The sequence below is a fragment of the Chiloscyllium plagiosum genome, unplaced genomic scaffold, assembly GCF_037043375.1.
Source record: "Chiloscyllium plagiosum isolate Xiang-an unplaced genomic scaffold, Cpla_swu_hap1 HiC_scaffold_7, whole genome shotgun sequence".
In the NCBI taxonomy this organism is placed as follows: domain Eukaryota; kingdom Metazoa; phylum Chordata; class Chondrichthyes; order Orectolobiformes; family Hemiscylliidae; genus Chiloscyllium; species Chiloscyllium plagiosum.
The window spans coordinates 15,834,113-15,860,113 of NW_028270145.1; the positions used below are offsets into that span (position 1 = coordinate 15,834,113).

Here is a 26,001-nt window from a genome sequence, read left to right on the forward strand (position 1 = left end):
GCTGGGGTTCATGAGATCGGTGCCACAGATTCTAAGATGGAGGTCTGAGTGACACCATGTCCAAACTGCCCAATGGATCGACAGGCAGTGAAAGATTCACTTGTATGTATATGTCAAAAGTAGAACACGATCGTGAATTTGTTTCATATTAAAGTGTGCGTGTCTTCTTCCATTAATTTCAATCAGGTCTTAAAGAACGTCGTTAGGTATGTTCAACCTAACGGTACAAGGTGGAGAATGTGAGGGCTGCAGATGCTGGAGAGTCAGAACTGAAATGTGTGGCACTGGAAAAGCATAGCAGGTCAGGCAGCATCCGAAGAGCAGAAGGGGTGATGTTTTGGGCCGAAGCTCTTCATCAGGAATGTTTGGGGGAAGTGGGTTGAGAAACATTGACAATCCTGCTCCTCGACTGCTGCATGACCTTCTGTACTTTTCCAGCACCACACTTCGACTCTAACAGTACAAGGTGTCAACATAGAGGTGTGACAGTACATAAAGAATTGAAGAGATTAACTTAATGAGAAGGAGAAGGCAGCAACAGGGACAGAGTATGTGTGAAAAACCCATAACCTGAGATATTTCAGACTGATTTCTGTATTGACAACCAATAAAAGTTAAAACAATGTTCGTCATTTTTGGCTCAACATAGTGGACAAGAGGGCCTGTTCCTGTGCTGTACCATTCTACGTTTGATGTTCTAATCATGCACCGGTGTTCTGGCTCATCTTGTGTAATTAGAATGAACAATACATTCATTTCCAAACATTACCATTTTTCCCTTCTGTGTTATATGGGGAAATGTGTAGTAGAGGGTCATACATGGCTATCCTGGATTCAATGAGCAGGAGGAGATGGGTCTCCCTCAGTGTTCTATCATTGAGGAATGTGGAGAGCTTGGCTGGAACAAACATAAATAGGTGAAATAAGGGCCTGACCCCTTATTTGTGATCCTGATCCTGATACTTGCTTTCAGATGAATTCTCTCCACAAATTTCCTGGACAGGAATCTTCTCTTCCAAAACAATGTAGGTGAATCTAGGAATCTGTGCACACAGAAGTGGAGGGAATCGGCATGGAAATCATACTGCCTTCCTCAGCAGTGAGTGCATCATTCTGTGATTTAAAAGTGCTGCAGCCCCTTTGAATGCTATTGAGAGAAGGAAAGAATTGGGTTAGAGAGTTACGTGGGTGGGGTGAGTCGGAAGGGATGTTGGGTCCTAGGTGGGTGAGGGAGGAGGGCAGCCAGTGGGTGTTGGGGAGAGGGGTGTAAGGTGTCAGGGGGATGAGGGGTAACGTATAGGTGAGGGGTAGGGAGTCAGGTAAGTGGATGAGTGCTCAGGCTAGAGCCAGGAATTGGTGTGGCTGTGGGATCTAGTCGAATCCAGTCAGATGGGGGATTTTGGATTGCAGTGGGGTGCTGTTGTGTCTGATTGGATCGGGGATGGGATGTTGAGTTATGTTGTGTCTGGGTAAAGGGGTTGTAGTAGATCAGACAGAGTAGGGTCGTGAGTAAGTATGTTGTGGGAGTTAGCTTTGTGAGAGTGGGCTGTCAGATTAAGGGCAGTGATACCATGATTCAGTGTAATAATTACACAGGAGGGAGAGCAGGCTTTAATCCTCTCACAATTCCTAATATTAAGCTTGAGAGAGTTGGAACCATCTGAAATCTCTGACTCTAATTTCGATTGAGTGACTTTTCATTAACATTGTAGGAATTTCTGTGTGGTCCTATTGTGGATGTCTGACCACTTCCCTGTTGATATTTCTGACCAATAACATTCTACAAATTACATTGAAACCACAGATTTTCATATTAACTAACAAATTATGTGTTGATCTACAATACATGGAGTTTTAAGTGAAAAATTCCTATGTTGCCATTTCACTGTGTTGTTTTTGTTGGCTTCTGGGCTTATATTAATTTTCAAATGGTAACATGAACCACAAAGGAGTAGTGTGGGAAGAACTGAACTAAATGTCTCTCACAGAGACTTGACGGGATGTATGAACTTTTTCCCCCTTTGTTGGAACTATATGACTCTGTAAGGGCTGAGTTTTCTTACAGAAGATCCAGCAGAGGTGGTGGCACAGTGGTATATACTTGGGAGGGAGTTGCCCTCAGAGTCACCAATATTGGCTCTGAACCTCCCCAATGATACTCATGGCATCAGGTCAACTTTGAGTGCAGAAATCTTCTGCTGATTACCCCACACTGACGTGCCTCCCTCGGCTGGGGAATCCATCATCCCTCATGTGGAATACCACTTGCAGGAAATATTAAGGTTGGGAAGGATGCACAATGTACACTCAGTCAGAGACTACATCATTCAGCAGCAGGGTTGCCTTGACAGCACCAATATAGACCGAGCTGCTTGAGTCTGAAAGAACTTTGCTATCGGAATGGGTCAAATAGGAGGTGGGAAAGGAGCCAACCAGAGGAAATGTGCTTGGTGTGATCTTTACCAATCTGCCTACTGTGGATGCATTTTCCCATAACCAGTATCAGTAAGAGTAGTTCTTATGGATACAAAGTCCTGTCTTCACATTGAGAATGCTGACCCTCATTTTGTGTTGGCACAATCACTGTGGTAAATGGTGTGGACTTCGAACAGATCTGGCAACTCACGATCTGGACATCAACAGCAGTAGAATTGTACTCCAATGCTATCTGCAACCTCATGGCTTTTCATGTCCCCCACTCTACTACCACTACCTTCACACTAGTGGATCAAGCTTAGTTCAATGAAGAGTGGAGGAGGCAAAGCCAGGAGCACCACTAGGTGTATCTGAAATGAGGGTCAGCCTGGTGAAGTTACAACACAGAGCCACGTATGTGCTCAGCAGCATAAGCAGCAAGTGATAGACAGAACTAAGGACCTCCACAATCAATGGATCTGAGATTTGAGCTCTGCAGACCTGTCACACCCAGATCTGAGTTGTACTGGATAACAAAACACTCACTGGAGGAGGAAGCTCCATAAGTGTCATCATTTTAAACACAGGGGAGCCAAGCACATCAATGCAAAAGATAAAGCTGAAGCAGTTGCAAAGATCTTTGGTTAAAAGTACCAAGTGGGTGATCCAGCTCAGTCTCCTTCAGAACTTCCCAGGATCACTGACACCAACCTTCAGCCACTTCTGTGTACTCCCCATGGTATCAAGAAAAAACTGGAGGCGCTTCAAATGCAATGAGCCCTGACAACATTCCAGCAATAGTACTGATGACGTGTAATTTAGAATTTGCTGCAGCCCTAGCCAAGTTGTTTCAGTAAGCTATATCACTGGCATCAACCCGACAATGAGGAAAATTGCTCCGCTGTGTCCTTGTACACAAAACACAGGGCAAATCTAACCCTGGCAATCACCATCTGTCTACTCGTGATATTAAGTAAAGTGTTGGAACATGTCATCAATAATATAATCAAGCAGCTCTTGCTTCGCAACAACATACTCATTGGTGCACAATTTGTGTACCACCAGGGCCACTCAGCTCCTGATCACATTACAGCCTTGGTTCAAACATGAACAAAAGAGCTGAATTCATGAAGAGCTGATGAGGTGAGGTGAGAGTATCTGACCCTAACGTCAAGGCTGCATTTGACTGAGTGTGGCATTAAAGAGCCCTAGTAAAACCAGAGTCAATGGGAATCAGGGTGAGAACTGTCTCCTGTTTGGTGCTATATTCATCAAAAAGGAAGATGACTGTGGCTGTTGGTCAGTCATTTTAGTTCCAGGATATCTCTAAAGGAGATGTTGAGTCCTCAGTCCAACCATTTTCATCAATGACCTTCCAGCCATGAAAAGGTCAGCAATGGGATGTTTGCTGATGATTGCTCGTTGTTCAGTACCATTCACAACTCTTCAGACACTGAAACATTCCATGTCCAAATACAGCAAAACATGTTTAATATTCAGGATTCAACCAATGAGTAGCAAGTAGCAATCAAGCCAGAAAAGTGCCAGGAAATGACCATCTCCAACAAGAAAGAACCTAACCATCACCCCCTTGACTTTCAATGGTATTCTTATCACTGATCCCTCTCCTATCAACTCTCTGGGGCTTGTCATTGATCAGAAACTGAACTGGGCTAGCTGTATAAATAACATGGCTATGAGAACAGGTCAGATACTGAGAATCATGCAACAAGTATCTCATCGTCTGATTCCATTAAAAAAATCTGTCCATCATTTACAAGGCATATGATGGGAATGTGACAAAATGCTCCTTACTTTCCTGGATGAGTGCAGCTCTGACAATACACAAGATGATGACACCGTTCAAATCAAAGCCATCTACTTGCCTTACACCACATTCACACTCTCCCCACCAATGCTCAGTAGCAGTGGTGTGCACCATCTATATGTACGACAGAAATTCACCATTGCTCCTTAGAAAGCATCTCTCAAGGAAATGACCATGACCACTACCACCCAAAACGACAAGTGTAGCAGAGACATGGAAACACAGGCCATTGTAAGTTTTCCTCCCAGCCACTCACAATCCAATCTTGGAAATGTATCACTGCTCCTTCAGTGTGGCTTGGTCAAAATTCTTGAGTTCCCTTTCAAATGGCATGATGGGATGATGTGTCTGCCTATAACACATGGACTGTAGCAGTTCAACCAGGCAGCTTGTCACCATCTTCTCAAGGGCATCTTGAGCTGGGCAATAAATGCAGGCCTCTTTATCCAGTCATGTCCAAATCTTATGTATGATTAAAAAAAATATAAATGACAGACTTGACATCACATCGGTAAATAGAGAGGATGCTCATGAGCTACAAAGTTTATCACAGTTGAATTATCCAGGGATTTTCTGTTTGGTGAATATACAGGTGGAATAGCATGGAGGAGAGCTCCACTCCCACTTACAAGATATTTTTGTCTCATTGTTACTTCAATAAGTTTACAGACGGTATCTCTTTGGCGTTTCTCTCGCTAATTTAAGAAATCTCTGCTGTTACATTTAAACGCAGGTCACAAATATGGCTCGCTCGGTCACGTGACTCATTATGAGTCCAAGGTTGGGCTGAGATGGGGCTTTTCATTTTTTGTGAGGTTTGAGACAGCACGGACATTTGCTTGTTTTCCCCCTTAACAAAAAGGCAATTATTGCTCATAATCTATTGAGGTACTTGCATTAGTTTCAGGACTTGTCTGGAACTGATTTGTCTCCTGTTTTAAAATATTTCACTATTTTAAAAACACAGCTTTAAAAGTTGCTTTGCCTTCATACCAGTACTGTCTGTGACTATGGATCAATTTTCAGTTTAAATCTGCATTGGTGCAAATACAGCTTATGTACTTCCTGCAGTCCCTATATTAATGATATAATTTACAAACATGAAGATATCACCTACACATAAAATGTTGGCTCTCCATCAATAGTCTTTCCCTTTCCCCTTTATAAAAGACAGCAAGTATTGGAAGTCATGGTCAGATTTAGGGTAAATGTGCGAATTAAGAGTCATTGAGAATAGAACTGGCAGCTCTGAAGGATCAATGCAGGGCTTCAGGTACAGGAAAGGTTTCAGATAATTGGCCATTGGGACCAAGTATGTGGCAGGAGATGCTGAAACAAAAAGATGGCTTCCAGCTCAACACAATGGGAACATTTCCTTTTGGGAGGTTCACTGGTGTGGTTATAGAGGATTCAATTAAAATTGGCACATTCTGGCAATAGCATATAGAAATAAAAAAGAGGAATATGGTGAATAGTGAGTGTTGGACAATACAAGAGAGAGTGTAGATAATAACAGGTGAGGAACAGCAATCAAGGATGTAGAGATATTATTGCAAAACATGAGTGTGGTGGACAAGGTTGGTGAACTAAAAGTATAATAGTCATGTCAGAGTATGTTATAGATAGACATGGATTAAAAACAGTTCAGAATTGGAAGCTAGCATTTAGACAAAAATTCAGGGCAGATGGAGAAGGAATAAAGGTCCTGGAGCTCTAGTGTTGGAAAAAAGGGGCTGGCCTTGACAGAGCAAAGGCAAGATCCATTCAGTATGAGATGTGAAGCAAGAAGCAAGAAGCAAAGGATCAAAATCATGGGGAGATCACAGCTATAGAATGGTACTAATTACCCTATCATCAATAGGTATTATGTCAGAGTAAAATGTATAGAGAGGAAGGAATTTCTAAAATGTATTTATGAACACTTCCTTGATCAGTATGTTCACATCCAACTACAAAAATAGTTTCTTGACAGGCAATTGAATCAAATGTTATCAAGTATTGAATAAAATGTGAGAATCAAAACACAAGCAGATTAGATCTGATCTTATTGAATGGCCGAGCAGATTTGAGGGGCAAATGACATATCCATTCCCTGTGTCCTAAGGAAGAGTCACTGGACCTGAGAAGTTAATTCTGATTTCTCCCCATAGATGCTGCCAGATCAGCTGAATGTTTCAAGCAATTTCAGTTTTGATAACTCTGCCCTATTTCTTCTGAACATAAAGCATTGCTACATTTGGTGATTGGGAATGAGGTTGGGTGAGTTGACCAAATATTTGTGGCAGAACACTCAGATAAGAGTGATTGTTGTATCATAAGGCTGGGCAAGCAAGAAGGAAGATCAAGGAGCAATGTAAAATAGAATTTCTAAACTTGGAAAGGGCCAATCGTAATGTGATAAGAGAGGATCTATCCAGTGTCCAACAGTGAAAGCAGGAACAGATCAATGGGTGATCTTCAAGGAGGAGATGCTTTCAGAATGGGCTGGGCACAAAGTAAGAAGAGCAAAAGGTAGAGTTATGAAAGACAAGTTATTTTGGATGACAAGCAAGGTGGAGAGTATGATCAGACGCAAATGAAGTGTACTTGAGGTATATTCGGTGAATTCTTTAAGTAAGAACTAGGCAAAATCAGTAAATTGAGACAGGAAATGAAGAGGAATAAAGGACCAGCAAACACAGAATATGAAAACAGAACTGCAGTTAATAAAAGGGAACATAAATGTCTTCTCATTAAATGTACCTAATAACTCAGTATTCAGAGGAGAGGTGAGGCCTATTATAGACAAAGAAATTATATATGCTGAGATAGCAGGATCAGTCCAAAATACTTACGGGTATTTTATGCTGGCAATAACTAAGGAAGAGAAGGTTGCCATAGTATCAGTTGTAGTGAAAATGATTAAGTTAATAGAAGGGATGCTAATTGAGAGGTTGGATGTGCTCGAATGGCTGGCTACCTATTGAGGCATCCAGTAACTTCAAAGTGACCAATAAGTTTCATGTTCATGAGTTACTTGTTTAATTTGATAATTTATCACTTCTTTACTTTATTGAAGTTCATCATAAATAATTTCTAAAGTTACCAAGTTATGTAGAACTCAAATTGTTTTGATTTGGAGATGCCGGTGTTGGACTGGGATGTACAAAGTTAAAAATTGCACAACACCAGCTTATAGTCCAACAGGTTTATATGGAAGCACTAGCTTTCAGAGTGCTGCTCCTTCATCAGGTGATTGTGGAGTATAAGATCGTAAAACACAAAATTTATAGCAAAAGTTCACAGTGTGATGTAACTGAAATTATATATTGAAAAAGACATAGATTGTTTGTTAAGTCTCTCATCTTTCAGAATGACCATGTTGGTTTCAGTGCTTCCATATGTAAATCCCAAAACTTTTTTGAAGTTACATTTTTGGATAATGAATTGAAGGTGTGAGATGTCCTGTTTGAGGCTCATTTACAAATGAATGAACTGAAAGCAAAATGGTCATTCTAAAAGATAAGGGACTAAGTAAACAACCCAGGTCTTTTTCGATATATAATTTCAGTTCCATCACACTGTAAACTTTATCTATAAATTCTGTGTCTTTCGATCATATCCTGCACAACCACATGATGAAGGAGCAGCACTCTGAAAGTGAGTGCTTCCAAATAAATGTGTTGGACTACATCCAGGTGTACTGTGATTTTTAACTTTAGATTGTTTTGATTATGTAACTGGAAATTGACACACATTACTGCTTATTAAAAATTGCGACACCCAGTGACGCTTTTGAACACATAGTTAGCAAGTGGGAAGAATTTGAAGGAAACGAAATGAGTGAAGGTGTGCATTACTTGTGGTCAGATTACATCACTGATGCAGAATGTGAGTTGTTTTTCCTGAGGTATATAAATGTTGAATAGAAACAGGCAGCAGGCAAAGACAGAAGAACAGAACTGAAGTGTCTATCAACATATCCAAACAGACAAAATGAAAATCATTTTTATCATATTTGCTGTAGCCCAGATCCTCTACTATTCTGGCAAGTATTGAAATATATTAAGGAATGATTTTACTGTGTAAATTGTTGTTGTAAGCATTGGATGTTAAACCAAAAGACAAACAATCACAAATATATTCATCTTTAACTCCCTTTGCTTTTAGATTCTGGGATTCCATGTGATCAGTCGACCAATTCACAGACACCTGAGGCAGTAAATGCTACAATTACACAAGTGAATCAGATGTTTGCAATGAATAATCTCTTCCGTATTGTGAGCTGCCAAGTACTAAATGTAAGTGTCACCAAATCCAATTGATTCCCTTTAGTTTTTTCCTTGTAATGAACATTAACTTTACACATTTTATGGAACGTGCTATGAATTTAGAGTGAGAAATTTGGTCATAGTCAAGAGATAGACAATAAATTACAACATTTTAGGTTGGAATTGTTTGGATTAGATCTACATCTTATTAAAAGAAAATGTATGATTGTATTTCTTTTTGTCCAAATCTATTATTTCCTCTTGACATCACCTCTTTATTAATTGCTTCGATGTGAACCAGTAATCTTGAAATTCCTTTGTGAACATCAAAATGGGATTTCCCTGCGCAAAGATTTGCTTACCTGTGATGAGATTGCAATTTCATTCTAGAGGTGACAATAGGAGGCTGTAGCCATTAGATACTGTTGAAAAGCAAATATGCAGTTGGTTCAAGTCCATCCCTCTCTGTCGTCATAGCAAAAGCAAAATGCTGCATGAAATTTGAATAAAATCTGAATAAAGTATCGCACATGAAAGGAAGCCCTGAATACTGCAATTGGATGGAATCCGAATCATCCTGAGATCTGCGGCCTGGAAAGTCAAAAAACTAGGACTGCAGATAGGGTTTTAAAATAATTAGAGGGCTGCGGGGTTTTGGAGAGGGGTAGTGTAGGCATATGAAGCAAGTGGATGTGACAGCATTAACAGGGCAGCTATTTGGGTAAAGATACCCAAGTAGACAGGGAGAGAAAGAAGATACAAAAATAGAAAACCAGTAGTAGAACAGCCATACAAAGGGTCAAAAGGGGAAAGATTGGTAAAAAGACAAAATTAATGGCTCTTTTCTTGAATGCTCATACTCAAAGCAAAAGACATGAATTATCGGCACAAATATAAGTTAATGGGTGTGATCTTATAGACATTACAGAGACATGAGTACAAAGTAGCTGGTAACTAAGTATTCAACAAAGGTCAACAGAAGTGAGGACTGCAGATGCTGGAGATTAGAGTCAAAATTAGAGTGGTGCTGGAAAAGCACAGCAGGTCAGGCAGCATCTGAGGAGCAGAAAAATCGACATTTTAGGCAAAAGCCCTTCATCAGGACCTGATGAAGGACTTTTGCTCAAAACAATAATTCTCCTGCTCCTCGGATGCTGCCTGACATGCTGTGCTTTTCCAGCATCACTCTAATCTTGATTCCACAAGGGAATACATTAATCATGGGTGACTTTAATATTCATGAAATCAGACTGACAGAGAATTCATGGATTGTACTTGGGATGATTTCCTGGAACATTATGTTCTGGATTCAACCAGGGAACAGGCTCCTTGGGATGTGGTGATGTTCAATGAGGCAGATTTAATAAAAGATATCAAAGTTAACGATATCCTCGGAAACAGTGTACATAGCATGATAGAATTTAACAATCAGTTTGAGAGGGAGGAACTTTCTTTAGAGTCAACTGTGCTAGGCTTTAATAAAGGTAATTACAAAGGAATGAGCACAGAGCTGGCTGGAGTAGACCAAGAAAGGAATTTATAAGCAAGGCCGATCAAGGAAAAACACCGACATTGAAGAAAATAATTCATGGCTCACAGCAAAAGTATATCACAGCTCATGAAGAAGAAGGCGATGAACTAGAATATAACCAGGGAGCATCAAATTGATGAGAAAACATACAATGTTGCAAGGATTAGTGGTAAGCCAAATGCTTGGGAAAGTTTTAAAATCTGACAAAAGGTGACCAAAAAATTATAAAGAAAGAGAATGTAAACTTTTAGTCTCAACTTGCAAATAATATGAAAACAAACAGCAAGAGTATCTTTAAATATATAAAAAGGAGGACAGAATCCAAAATGAACATAAGCCCCTGAGAGAACAAGACTGGAAATAGTAATGATTTGGACTTGCTGGTGTTGGACTGGGGTGTACAAAGTTAAAAATCACACAACACCAGGTTGTAGTCCAACAGGTTTAATTGGAAGCACACTAGCTTTCGGAGCGACGCTCCTTCATCAAGTGATAGTGGAGGGCTCAATCCTGACACACAGAATTTATAGCAAAAATTTACAGTGTGATGTAACTGAAATTATACATTGAAAGATTAATTGTCTGTTAAGCCTTTTATCTGTTAGAATACAGTGATAGTTTCACTTCTTTCATGTGTAAATCACAAAACCTTTTTTTAAAGTTGCATTCTCGGGTTAGCTATCAACAATGGGTGATAGCTAGGCAATATGTTGAAGGTATTGGCCCCCTGTGTTCTCTGACTATGACCTAATGTTTAGATTGATTCTAATCTAAAAAGTGAGATAACAGAGTTTTACATAAATTCATGCAGCTTTTGAGCTCAGAGTTCTACATGCGTGCATGCAGTTTTTGAGCAAATAACAATGTAACTCTGCAAGTACAAATTCACCCCACAAAATATATGTGTGCATGTGGGTCTTTGTGTGTGTGTCTGTTTGGCGTGGGGGTTGTGAGTGTGAGAAAGTGTGTGTGTGTGTGTGTGTGTGTAGTGAGTGCAGAGTGTCTTAAGTCTGTGAGGGGGTGCATGTGTGAGTGTGGGAGTGTGTGTGTCTATAAGGGTGTGTGTGGGTGTTTGTGTGCATGTCTGTGTGTACCTGTGTCCGTGTGTATGTGAGAGTGTGTGTGTGTAGGAATATCTGTGTGTGTGTGTGTAGTGCAATGGTGATCACCTGTGATGTGACATGAACCCGAGGTCCCGGTTGAGGCCCTCCCTATGGGTACCGAACTTAGCTATCAGCCTCTGCTCGGCCACTTTTCTCTGCTGCCTGTCCAGAAGTCCACCTTGGAGGATGGTCACCCAAAGGTCCGAGGCTGAATGTCCTGGACCACTGAAGTGTTCCCCAACTGGGAGGGAACCCTCCTGTCTGTTGATTGTTGTGCGGTGCCCATTCATCCGTTGTCATAGCCTTTGCTCGGTTTCCCCAATGTACCATGCCTCCGGGCATCCTTGCCTGCAACGTATAAAATAAACAACGTTGGCTGAGTCACATGAATACCTGCCATGTACAAGATGGGAGGTGTTCCCATGCGTAATAGTGGTATCTATGTCCGCAATCTGACACGTCTTGCAGTGTCCACCGTGACAGAGTTGTATGGAGTTGTCCTGAGAACCGGGCAGTTTGCTACGAACAATGATCTGTTTGACGTTTGGCGGTTGTTTAAAGGCAAGTAGTGGAGGTGTGGGGAAGGTCTTGGTGAGGTGCTCATCCTCATTGATAATGTGTTGCAGGTCACGAAGAACATGGTGTAATTTTTCAGCTCCAGGGAAGTAATAAACAACGAAGGGTACCCTGTCAGTTGTACAGCCAACATTGTACACCAGGTACATTGACGACATTTTCTTCCTCTGGACCCATGGCGAGGAGTCACTGATAAAACTACACAGTGACATCAACAAGTTTCATCCAACCATCAAACTCACCATGGACTACTCTCAACTATCTGTCTCATTCTTGGACACATGCGTCTCCATCAAGGACGGACACCTCAGCACCACACTCTACCGCAAACCCACAGACAACCTCACAATGCTACACTTCTCCAGCTTCCACCCAAAACGTATTAAAACAGCCATATGGACAAGCCCTATGCATACACTGGATCTGCTCAGATGAGGAGGAACGTGACGGACACCTGGAAGTACTCAAGGATGCCCTCACAAGAACGGGGTACGATGCTCAACTCATCGACCGCCAGTTCCGACGTGCCACAGCAAGGAACCGTAATGACCTCCTCAGGAGACAGACATGTGCTGCAACTGACAGAATACCCTTCATTGTTCAGAACTTCCCAGGAGCTGAAAAATTACGCCATGTTCTTCGTGACCTGCAACACATTATCAATGAGGATGAGCACCTCACCAAGACCTTCCCCACACCTCCACTACTTGCCTTTAAACAACCGCCAAACGTCAAACAGATCATTGTTCGTAGCAAACTGCCCGGCTCTCAGGATAACTCCATACACCCCTGTCATGGTGGACGCTGAATATATGTAAAACTCTGTTATCTCACTTTTTAGATTAGAATCAATCTAAACATCATGGCATAGACAGAGAACACAGGGGGCCAACACCTTCAACATATTGTCTAGCTATCACCTTTGTTAACAGCTAACCTGAGAATGCAACTTAAAAAAAAGGTTTTGTGATTTACACAAGAAAGAAGTGAAACTATCACTGTATTCTAACAGATGAAAGGCTTAACAGACAATCAATTTTTCAATGTATAATTTTAGTTACATCACCCTGTAAATTTTTGCTATAAGTTCTGTGTTATGATTGAGCCCTCCACTATCACCTGATGAAGGAGCGTCGCTCCGAAAGCTAGTATGCTTCCAATTAAACCTGTTGGACTATAACCGGAAATAATGATGTGGACCAGAAAATGGCAGAGAAGTTGAGTAAATACTTTGCCTCAGTCTTCAGAGTGGACGACACTAGTAGTCTTCCAAAATTCAAGGGACACAAAAAAAAAACTGTCATGAGAGAAAAAGTGCCAGGGAAACTAATGAGGTTAAAGGCTTATAAGTCCCCTGAATCTGATGGGATTGCATACAAGCATATTCAAGGAAGTAGCTCCAGTAAATACTCAATGCATTGATAGTGATCTTCCAAGAATTCTTAGATTCTGGAAAAATCCCAAAGGATTCGACAACTGCCAAGGTAATACCTTTATTTAAAAAGAGAAGGAGATGCAAAACAGGTAGCTGGATATCAGATAGTTTAATATTTGTTGCTGGGAAAATGTTAATCTATTATAAAGGATGTAATAGCAGACCATTTAGAAAAACATAATATTTTCCAGCAGAGTCAGCATGATGTCATGAAGGAGACATCATGCCTGACAAATTTACAAGAATTCTTTGAGGAGGTAACAGGCTGGATAGATAAATGAGAAACAATGGATATAATATGTTTGGATTTTCAGAAGGCATTTGATGAAGTACTACACGTTACGCTACTTAATAAGATAAGAGTCCATGAGGTAGTATGTTGACATGAATAGAGGATTAACTTACTAAGAGGAGACAGAGAGTTGGGATAAGTGGGGCATTTTCTGGATGGCAGTCTGTAATCCACAGCGTGCCTCAAGGATCAGTGCTGGAATTGAGGATCACAGATCAGTCATAATCTAATTGAATGATGGAGTAGACTTGATGGGCTGAATGGTATACATCTGCTTGTACATCTTCGTCTTAAAACATCAGAAACCCCCGATCACGTAGTGCCCCCAGCTGCAGCACTACCTCTGCATCGCTCTCACTCCAACTTAGTGGCTGCCCTTAATTAACACCATGCAGATCTAGAAAGTTGTGTATAAAGACTAGGAGTGGAGAGAGGAATCATTATAATTAGGATTAATATGGATTCAAAAAGAGCACATCCATCCCAGAGCAATGGAATCTATCATTAATAGCATGTCAACTTCCAAAATGTTCTGATCAATAAATTGATGTTGGATCATGAAAAATACTCATCTCATGAAACTATTTCACTGCTTTGCAAAATATGAAAAATTGTTGTGAGTTCTGTGGCTTGAATTGTTTCAGTTGCATTAGTTTTCAAGACAGTGTCGTTAGATCATGAGACCCTAAGCTATTGATGCAATTAGGCCATTTGGCCCATTGAGTCTGCGCTGCTATTCAATCATGACTGCCACCCAGCCATTTTCTGGGACATAGCCAAAAGAATCAATTATCATTGGTAAGTACAGTTCACACATCATCACAGGAAACCTGCCCCTCTTCAAAGCTCTTGAAAACCATGTTGGTAAACATTGACCATTTTTCCAATTTTAACTTCACAATTGAAGATTGGGATAAAATAGGGATCATACCTGATGTTGGAAGGTATCCTCCTCATGCAACAAGATGATTTGAGTGATTATGTTATGAAATGAGCTCTCTTCAGACAGTGAACTAATCTTTTATTTCATTGTATATGACTTGAGTGTTTTGTTAATTTATGACAACAAATAGAATATGTAGTAGCGTTACTGGTGAAGTTGAATGATCATATTATGTTTAAGTTTATTATTTTCACTTCTGAAAACAAGCTTTTACAACATACGATGACTCTCATTTACTAAGAATAGAGGGGTGTAGTACATTGAAAATTGTGTTCCAAGTATTTAGCTTTAATTGCTTGAACATTAATTGTTAAATGTAAGACATATGGACATTGTGTTGATAAACTAATAATTCTGATGTAAGTTATGAGGTAAGGTGTGTCATTTCGATATATTAATATTTTTTCTTTTGAGTTTGGATTTCAAACAAGTTCTATCTCACTTCAACCAGGTCTGCTACAAATTGAAACAAAAAATCCAAACTTTTAGTTTTTCCCTCAACAAACAAACCAAAATATCTCCTGATCCATCTAATTAAAAGCAAGCTAATGCCTCTCAACGCTTACTCTGCCCATTTGCAAAACTCTCCCAATGCAAACAGTTTCCCATTACTATTCCAAGAAGTTCCTCTCTCACACACTCACTTAAAAATAATATGCTTCCAATATTGACAGTTACTCATTAAATCATTTCATTTACGGAGACCAAAAGCCACATGTCTTTGGTTCAAAGCTCAAAGTCAAAAATAAGTTCTATTAAAATATAACATATAAATCACACAGCTTGCATTACACCGGGACTTAGCTGGTTAGCCTTCAAGAATCACAACCACATTCCTTCGTATTAATTTGTGTCAATGCCTTTTCCTATATTGGTCTACACTTTTATACCTTTTCACATGATGAATAACTCACAAACAAAACAATATCTTTAATGCAGAAAAAATATCCAAAGAAGCTTCACAAATGCATATTGAAAATGCATTCATGAACTGAAAAGGACTAATTGGAAGTGGTCGACAAAACTTGACTAAATGGTGGAGTTTAAAAGAATTGGGGGGAGGAAGCATAATTCAAGAACAGAATATCAGAAGATGGGAACTGGGTGGCTGAAGTTATGCTGTCAATGACTGAGTAAAAATGGCAGGAAATTTCAGTTTACAGCTGACAGCTAGTTACAACATTTAAAAGGCATTTGGATGGAATAGGAGCCAAATGCTGGCAAATGGGACGAGATCAATTTCGGATAACTGATCAACATGCAGGCGTCAGACCAGAGGATCTATTTCTGTGCTGCGTAACTGTATGACTCTATGTCTCAAAGCAGTAAACAGGATTCTGGAATATTGCTGAGTTTGATATTAGGATGGGAATGATCTGTCATTGTGCTTTTGCTACATCTTAAAAGATCCGGTAACAGAAGCCAGAACATTTCATACCTCTGAATTTGTTTACTTAATTTGATAATTCACCACTTCTTTATTCCATTGACATTATAATAGATAGTTGGGAAAGTTACCAAAAGAATTTAGAGTTTGGAGTGTATTGATTACGAAACTGGAAATTGATGCATGCCATTCCTTACAAAATAAATTGCAACATCCTGTGATATGTTCGGACACGTAGTTAATAAGTGGTAAGATTATGAATGAAATGAACTGAGTGGAGTGCAATGATCGTGGTCTGATTGCATCATTGTTCTGTAAAATGCTCTATTGTTTTGCATGGCCTGATGACTGTAAACATTAAAAAGAAACAAACGACAGGCAGAGAATATATGAACGGGAGTATGAGCAGGATCTTGGGGATCTCAAACAAGCTTCATCATTTGTAAGATCATGGCTAATCTGATTATGGCCTCAACTCGATTTTTCTGTTTACCAGCTTTAACCATTGATTCCCTGCTTAAACAAGACTCTATTTAATTTAGGCTTAAAAATATTCAATGATCCTGTTTTCATTACTCATTGGGAAAGAGTCTTCGATATACTAACAACTCTCTGCAAAAAAAATAAACAATTTCCTCATCCCCCATCTCAACAGATGATCCTTCATTTATAAATTGAGTCCTCAAGTTCCTGGAAGGGGAAAAAACCTCATGGTACCCACACTACTGAACACCCTCAGGATCTTGCATGTTTCAATTAGATTGCCTTTTGAAGAATGGAATAGAAGTATTTACAACACAAGTGAAATATTTCTCTTCAAGTTTACTGTAGGCCAGATTTTCTGCTGTTCTGGCAAATAGTGAGGTGCACTCTGGAGTGATTAGGGTCAGATTTTTTATTCTGAACATTGGGTGTTAACTCAAATTCTCATGAGTCAGGTTTAGGGGACCCATGTGTAAGTTCTGCCTTCTTACAATTAAAGAAAATAGTAAGTGCTTTGCATTGAAGCTGAATTAAGATTTTGTAATTCCTAACTTGTTGCTGTGAAGTCCATATAGATCATATCTACCGCTCTGCCCTCATCAATCTTCTTTGTTACTTCATCAAAAAACTCAATCAAGTTTGCGAGACATTATTTCCCACGCACAAAGCCATGTTGACTATCCCGAATCAGTCCTTGCCTTTCCAAATACATTTACATCCTGTCCCTCAGGATTCCCTCCAACAACTTGCCCACCACCGAGGTCAGGCTCACTGGTCTATAGTTCCCTGGCTTGTCCTTACCACCCTTCTTAAACAGTGGCACCATGTTTGCCAACCTCCAGTCTTCCGGCACCTCACGTGTGACTATTGATGATACAAATTTCACTTGTTTTAGTGAAATCATCTTCAATGTACATCTGAGTCTCTGATTTAATTCGTACTTTTTAGTAGATTCATATTTTATTTCTTTATGTTATTTAATAAAAGCAACAGAATTTACCAGTGTGTGGTGTGAGTATGAAGTGAGCTGCCAGAGGAAGAGGTGGAGGCTAGTAAAATTACAACATTTAAAAGGCGTTTGAATGGGTATACAAATAGGAACGGTTAAGCAGGATATGGACCAAATTCTGGCAAATGGGACTAGAATAACCTAGAATATCTAGTCAGCAAGGACGAGTTGGACTGAAGGGTCTGTTCCTGTGCTGTACATCTGTATGATTCCAGCAGTTAATCATTTTCAGAGATGAGGAACCCCATCTTCCAAACATTTGGATTACTAATCCAGGAACATAACCATTACATTCCTGCATTTTTGTAAAATTCAGTACCAGGAAAATCAACTCGTGAAATTGATCATATGAATATGTTAGTAATTCATCCACAAATCAATCTACTCAATTTAGGACTCATATAACTCATATCATCTTCTCTACAATAATTTTTTAAGAGGTTCTTCTAACTGATCACTATGCAACAATTTGGAATTTGAATAGCTCCTTTAACATAGTAAAATGTCCCAAGTCATTTTCCAGGAGCACAATAAGATTTAGGAAAAAAAAACACTATTTGCTAAAATATCATTATTTATAAGTGTGAGCTGAAACACACTTCTGTTCTTGTGCCTGGGTAACTGTTGGAGAAGAAAGTATCACCCAGATCATATTAGTTATTGACATCCAACTTTAATGTTACAGTTGGACTTACTGTATTCTATGTTTGCCACTCTCTCATCCTGTCCTGCCACCAATGCACATATGCATCCATGTCCCTTTGTTCCTTCACCCGGTTAGAATTGTACCCTTTACTTTTTAAAGCATACATGTTTGTTTTTTCAATTGGCCTCATAATTTGTGTGGGTTGGCTAAAGGATTTTTACTGTCTTTTGAAATAATAAAAGTTGAGGAAAGGCAAAATTGGAGGGGTGATATTTCTGGGCATGGCATGTCATGTCAAAGTCATTTTTCTTTTAGCCGGCACACTTTCTTTTGGAACCAAGCCCTATATCATTGTTTGTAAGTGTTACCTGAAACATACTTCATTCATTTAACCCTGTCCCTTTGCTTAGGCCACTGATTTGGGAGAAGGTGCAACAGATTTCGAAATAATCATTGATGTCCAGGAAACTGTATGTGCTGTAAATTCTGGATTGGATCCGGCAAATTGTACACTGCTACTTACCCCAGATGCTGTGAGTATTACAATGCTAACCATTTACTGCCTTGTTCTAATTAATCCTTAAATGGCATATTGACCTGCCATGCAACATATGAAATTTAGTCCTGCATTGGTTGATAATTCACATTGACCCCCACACATCAGTAGGTAATAAAGCATCCACTTGCAAATTAGCATTACAGAGATAGCTTTGGAAGGTTCTGTTGTTAACATGGAACAAAGTAGGGTCAGTGATAGGGCAATAGTATAATGAACTACAGCTCTAATTTTGATGCAGTATGAACCTCCTCCATTATCCAGCTGAATGGGACTGCCTTCAATCAATCTTTTCTTGCTTATCCATTAATAGTTGTGCCAGTGCCAGTAATGGGATCGCTTCCCATTTCTGAATAGTTACCTCAAGAACACATCCTCAGTTCCCTTCTCTTCCTTACCTATATTGCACCTTCATAACTATGCCACAAGAAACATACTTGAACAAAGGGAGAAAAGAGTGCTGATTTGTTGGGCCATCACTGGCATAGAGACACAGAAAGAAGTTACCTTTTAATCTTAATTCTTAGGTAAGACAGCTAAATTCTGATAGGTCAGTGCGTTGCCATGGAATTGCAACAGAATTTAGCTGTCTCCATTACCAATATTTTGAAGAAATTGTAATATATGTACAAATTCATTTGTCTCCATAAAAGTGCATTAATGTAATTAGCTTTTAGTACATGTGAAAGCATCACACTGTACACCCAGCTGATAATCTAAAATTAGTTACTTGTGTAGCTCTTAGCATGTCCAGATTGTTTCATAAATGATTTCCTATGGGAGAATCACATCAAATGATGGATAAACTGATTTGAGACTTGCAAAAGTGGACTGCTTGAATTTGTCTCCTGCAAACCATCATCAAGACATGTTTTTTGCCTTAGAGCAAAATGGTGTGTAGAAAAAATATCACCCGGATAGTATAAATAAAATCTGGATCAATATTAAAAGTGCAAAGGAGAAGTGAAAAAGGAAATACAAGGGGCAAAACAAGATTAGATTGGTAGTCTGCGCAAAGGGAATTCAAAGATCTTCTGTAGGGAGATAGATAGTGAAAGGATTCAAGCCAGGTCCCCAGAACATTACCTGGCTCTCTGGATTTTTAGTCTAGTGGTAGCACCACTAGGGCCATTGCCTGTCCCATCTGTGACATGGCTTTTTTGATCCACTGTTGGTCTGTCTGGTTAACTCAGGACACCTTGCTCCAGAGGGACCTGAGGGACTTCCTATTAAAACTGTGACCGGTATAATACTTTTTGAAGATCTTTGGAAAGCAGTACAACTGAACTCTGCATGGATTGGGAATCATGAGACTTGGGAGAAAGAAGCAGGTCAATGATACGTATTAGACAGAAGGCAAAGCGAGTTGTTGTTTAGCTGCAATAGGTCTTGGCTTATACACCAAAGATTATGACTGATGGTTACCATTATTAAAGGCTTTTAAACAGAATGGGTGTGGTTCCACAGACTCAAATATTAAAGCATTCCCTGATAATATATTCAAAACATAGGAAACAGTTAAAGGAAAGGATTCAAACACCGTGGTACCTGAGCAAAGAGATACATAGACTATTATCATGACAGTCAGGGAGGAGTTAGAATGTAGCAAAAGGAATCTTTATAAAATATTTTAAAAATACTTTTCTGAATAGTTTCAGGATTTGCCTATAACCCTGTTGTCTCAGTAACCTCGCTGATCTGATTCAGTCAGATTGATTCTGCGATTAGCTGCATTAAGATAGGCAACCCTTTCATTCTTTGCACTGCCCTTTGCACTGTTCTGGCAATGCTGGATATCAGAGCGCTGAATATCAATGTTGTTAAAGTGTTAGCAGTGGGAAAATGGCAGGTAATGGAGTCCTACCTCCAGCCTAATTTTCCTTGGGCAATCCTTCTATCGGGCATGATGAAAAATTCTGGACCCGCAAGTGAAATTCAGGGAGCTGAAAAGAAATATCATGCATTCAGTCTCCCACACTGAACAATATCATGGTACCATACCAATGTGCAGTGGGACAGATATTCTGCTGGCCAGATAGACATTATTCCAGTGTAGAGAGGAGGTATGCATGTGGACTCTGTGGAATCCTGATTGTAGCACACTCCCATAGAACTTCTGCAGTGTGGAAACAGGCCCTTCAGCCCAACAGGTCCACCCCGACCATCCAAAGAGTATCCCATCCAAACCCATTTCCCATTATTCCGCATTTACCTCTGACTAATGCACCTAACCTACCTATCCCTGAATACTATGGGCAATTTAGCATGGCCATTCACTTAACCTGCACATCTTTAGAATTTGGGAGGAAACCGGAGCACCCGTTGGAAACCCACGCGGACACGGGGAGAATGTGCAAACTCCATACAGACAGTCGCCCGAGGCTGGATTTGAACCCAGATCCCTGGCGCTGTGAGGCAGTAGTACTGATCACTGAGCCCCCGTGGTTAGCACTGCTGCCTCACAGTGCCAGACACTCATAGGAATTGCCTGAGGAATTGAATTTTCTGCTCAGCAGAACCTTCTGAACATCGCCATTAAAACTGGAGACTTACATCTACTGACTGCGTACTTACCTTACATACCCCTAACTACACCCGCCGACCATTAACATCACCCAGGACCTCATCTGACAGTCCTTGGGACCCAAAGCCCCTCCGATGGATCTGACCCCCACCCCCTGCCACTGCCACTGGATGTGATCCCGAGACACAACATCCACACACCCCACCCACCACTCCACTGCCAGACCAAATTTTACCAGCTCACCCTCACCACTTAACTGCCCTGCTTGCCATCTTTAACACTGGCCCTGTACCCACATGGCACTTTACCCCCTGCTCATGATATCCTACATACATTGGGCACTATCCAGCTGTCACTTAACTCTGACTCCATTGGTCACCCTATTTACCTGGCTTCATGCCCCCTGACCACCTAGCATCCTATCCACCCAGCACCCTAACATCATACTTGATGATGCACTTATTGTCTGACAGCAGCTGTTAAAGTGTTTTTTGTGGACTCTTCAATTCTCAGAATACAGCAACTGACTGTTGTGAAATGGGGATGCAGTCTGCCTTCCTCTGACAGTTCAACATTGCAAAAGACCTGCCAGAATAGAAGAATGGCTCCACATATCTGAGGGAGACCAAAGCAGATCACTTCCGAAAAACCCATTCCTCCATTGAAAAGAAGGATGAGAGTGGCAACTTGCATGAGACTGTCACTCCCCAGGAAATCTAGCCCAATATTCATTGTGTTAATAAAATCCCTTGTTGTTTACAGTATACTTCAGTCAGGTGGGTGATCTTTAGTTCAATATTCCTCTCATTAACACTGTTATTGAATTATAACCTCAATCGTTATATTTGTAGAAAACTGCTACTTGCACCAGCCAGGTTCAAGTGAGACGGAATGAAAGTCCAGTTGTTATGGTACAATGCATGAACACAAGTATGACAACACCAACCCCAACATCAACACCAACACCAAACACAACGTCGACACCAACACCAACATCAACCCCAACCTCAACATCAACATCAACACCAACACCGACGTCAACAGCAACATCAAGGCCAACGTTGACCACAACTACAACAACAACAACCAAATCACCACCATCGTCGTCATCGGAAAGCAGTGAATCATCAGAGGAATGCAATACAAAGGTAAATTGCAGAACTCTGAAAAATTCACTTCATTAAGTACTGGTTTATGACATCCTGTAATCTGATTTGAAATAGTGGTGTCTTATTTTATGTTAGAGCTAAATTGTTATGATAAAGCCTCTATTTGAAACCGTCCAGCATAAGGAGGGAGGTGAGTCATTTGGCATCTTATTCATGCCATTCAACTAGATCAAGGTTGACCATCTACACAACCCCTTTATTGTGCCCTTATTTTAAAAAAATCATTTATAGAATGTGGGAGTACCTGGCTTGTACTCTCTATAGCCTGTCCCTAGTTGCCTCTTGAATCACTGCAGTCCACCTGCTTTGGGTTGACCCACAATACCGTTAGGGAGGGAATTGCAGGATATTGACCCAGCGACAGTAAAGGAATAGCGATATATTTCCAAGTCAGGATGGTGAGTGTTTTGGAGGGGAGCTTGAAGATAGTGGTGTTCCCATGTATCTGCTGCCCTTGTCCTTTTAGATGGAAGTGGTTGTGGGTTTGGAAGATGCTGTTTGAGGATCTTTGGTGAATTTCTGCAGTGCATCTTGTAAATACGGCTATTGAGCATTGGTGTTGGAGGGAGTGGATGCTTGTGAATGTAATGCTTGATCTCCTTAGGCACAAATCTATCATAGCTTTAAATATGAGGCAAATGGGGATCCTGGTCTCTGTGCGAAAGATTTCCAAAGATTCACAATAATCTGAGTGAAAAATTTCTCCTATCATTGTCTTAAACGGACAACCTATTGTCATCGATCTTTGACCCACATGTTCTAGATTCTCCAAATGGGGAAGCTAATCTTTGAAATACTAGTGGAACTTCATATAACTCAATGGCATCACCATGTGTTCTTCAAAACTTCAGAGAGAATCAGTTCATCTTACTCAACTCCCTTTATTAAATAGCCCACCCTTTCCAGGAATCAATCTCATGAATACTTGCTGCACTCCTACAGATATTCCAACATTTCTTTCAGTAAGGAGTCTAGACCTATATGCAGTTCTCTGGATGTACTTTCACCAAAGTCCCTGATAATTGCAAACGACTCCCTTGCTTTTATGTTTCAACCTTCTTGTAATAGTGGTAATATACACAATTTACCTTTTTAATTGATAACATTCTGTGGTTCAGTCAACAGCATTGTGAGTTTTCACATTGTCCATCTAATACAGCAGTTCAAGAAGCAGCTCACCAACACCTTCTCAAGGGTGCCTAGGAACTGGCAATGTATCCTGGCCCAGCCAGCATTATCTATTCCCACAAGTGAACAAATTTTAAAAATTAGGTGCTTGCTGTATATGAAAAGTCCAGGCAACACTGATACGTGTTTTTCAGCCGACTCAGAATGTACTCCAGTATGAAAGTGGTTGATAACACAAAGATCAGATCAGCAATGACACCACTTATTAACTTCCCAAACCCAATGACATGTGATTGGTTAAACCAACAATACACTCTATTCCTTTTAACAAATACAGCAAGCAGCTTATGAGGCCCCACAAATAACAAATGCGAAAGGAGAGCAATTCATCTAATTATTGATGGTGCAACCTTTGACCACGAGAGCTTCATTGTCTTTGGATAACAACATGGGATCTTCTTTGTTCACCTACATGGACAGACTGTCTTATTTTGACCTCCCATTTAAAGCTTTTACTTGCAATGAAAACTTTGTCCTTTGATCACTTGGCTTTAAGGAAAGGAGCTGTGTTATGAAGTGAAGTTAGCACATTGCTATCTGAGGGAGATTTAAACTTGCCTATGCAGAGATAGGTCACTGAAGTCAAAATCTGGGCAATTAATATGTTTGACCATAAAGAAGACCTGATTGATTGATTAAGACAGATTTTTGAGATTTTCTGTTCAAGAAATATTTACACAAAGACCTCTATATCCTCTGAATTGGAGATATAACTGATACTTCTTATGTCAGAGATATGGCAGAGGTCGAAGATACAGACATTGCAGGAAGGGACATGGTTCAAGATGGTGGTATTGGTGGAGGCGTCGCTGGGGCAGACGAAGGCAAAACAGATGGAATCGCCACAGGTACCACAGAAGATACTGAAAAGGCTGGAAGAACTGGAGAGAGTAAAATCCAAATTTAGTAAGTATCACCAGAGACTTACTTTTGTTTTTATTTCATCTATGTTTTGTCCTGGATTGCATAACATTATAACCAGTTTGTGTTGGTCTTATTTGTTCCCATCTAATCAATATGCCTATCCAGTTTCCAAATCAATTTTGCTCTCCCTCATTCAGCTTCCTCTATAATCTACTGAAGCATCGAAACATAGGAGCACGAATAGGCCATTCAGCCCATTGAGCCTACTCTGCCATTTTAGACCTTGGCTGATTATCTACCTCAATGCAATATTCACGTGCTATCGCCATATTTTTTGTCATCATTAATAACTAAAAATCTATCAATCTTTGCCTTGAACTTACTTAATGACTAGTCTTCCATCACCTTCTCAGGTAAAGGATTCAACAGATCCACCATCTTCAAAGCGAAGATATTCTGCTTCTTTTCAGTCTAAATTAGCTTGCCTTTCAGTCTAAGATTATGTTCCCTCATTCTAGACCCTGCTAATCAGATGAAATACCATTTCTGTATCTACCCTTTAATAATTTTGTGGGTCTCTACAGAATCATTTCTCAATCTTCTGAACTGCAGACTATATAGTCACCTCAATCTGTCATCACAGGAAAATCCCACCAATCCAGGAATCAGTCCAGTTATGCCCCTTGTTATGTACTAAGTCAGACCACTCAAAACGTTCTTAAGCAGACAGCTCAGACAATAACTTTGCAATTTGTTTCGGTAAGTGTACGGTGAAAATTACCCGGATTACTTTCGCTAGGTTGAATACTAGATTTTGAAACAGACAAAACTTCGTTCACAAAATTACACAATGAAACACTAAGAACATAATAAAGAACCCCTACAGAACTCAGCCCATCCAATTAGACTTAATTATGCTGTTCTGAATACACACAACAGTCCCAATAAGCAAACTCCCTTTAAAACCCAATACAAATGGAACACATGCTTAAGTTGAAGGCCAGAAAGGAAGAGAAAGGGTTTCCACACAGCTCCCTGTTGAAATTCCAACCAGCTTAAGACTGGACTAAACTGCTCAGCTCAGCTAGAGAGCTGACCATTCCCCTTTAATTATACAGGTCACTTCTAAAACATGGCCGCTTTGGCCCGAAGTCTCATCTGTTTACATATAAACAAAAGGCCTCTCAAAATACTTTTTTATCTCTGTACCAAACCAGACTGATCAGAGCCTACCCTAGTTTATTACCCCTCTGAAAAAAATCAAGGGCAAAGTCTCCTTGAGCTAAGGGACAGCTTTTAGAAAAAAAAGGACTAGCTTTGTGACACCTCCCCCTTAAAAAAAACTAAAAGATGGCTTCATTTTTAACCCTTCAAAACCTGGTTAGTAGTCTAAATACACATATACACTATACTAACTATAAACATGCAAACATTCATAACCACATGCAAATTCAGATCACGGTACACCTACCACCAATTGCCTCTGGATCTCATTCGAGTCTCAACAACACATTGGCAATCACGTTTTTACAACCTGTCACATTCAGAATTGTCAAATTGAATGGCTGCAACAACAAGCTCCAATTAAACAGACTGGCATTTTTGTGCTTAACGTTTTCCACAAATGTCAATGGGTTGTGATCAGTGTATATGACTGTCTCAGTTGCATTGCTGGTAATATAAACACGGAAATGTTGTAATGCCAACACCAAGCTGAAAGTCTCTTTCTCCACTGTTGAATATTTCTGTTGCTGAACGTTTAACTTCCTGGAAAAATACCCGATAAGTTTTTCTGTCCCTTC

At 40.1% G+C, this 26,001-nt stretch overlaps 1 protein-coding gene across 1 annotated transcript in view; it reads left to right on the plus strand.

Annotated features, from left to right (window-relative positions):
• Nucleotides 1–8,126: 8,126 nt before the first annotated feature.
• LOC122551901 (secreted phosphoprotein 24-like) overlaps nucleotides 8,127–26,001 on the plus strand; it is a 29,636-nt gene continuing 11,761 nt past the window's right edge. The window contains exons 1-5 of the mRNA XM_087988588.1: nucleotides 8,127–8,270; nucleotides 8,393–8,523; nucleotides 18,309–18,431; nucleotides 21,830–22,126; nucleotides 24,068–24,241. Of these exons, the coding sequence (XP_087844714.1) occupies nucleotides 8,219–8,270; nucleotides 8,393–8,523; nucleotides 18,309–18,431; nucleotides 21,830–22,126; nucleotides 24,068–24,202 (738 nt within the window). The 5' untranslated portion in view covers nucleotides 8,127–8,218 and the 3' untranslated portion in view covers nucleotides 24,203–24,241. The remainder of the gene's footprint in view (nucleotides 8,271–8,392; nucleotides 8,524–18,308; nucleotides 18,432–21,829; nucleotides 22,127–24,067; nucleotides 24,242–26,001) is intronic.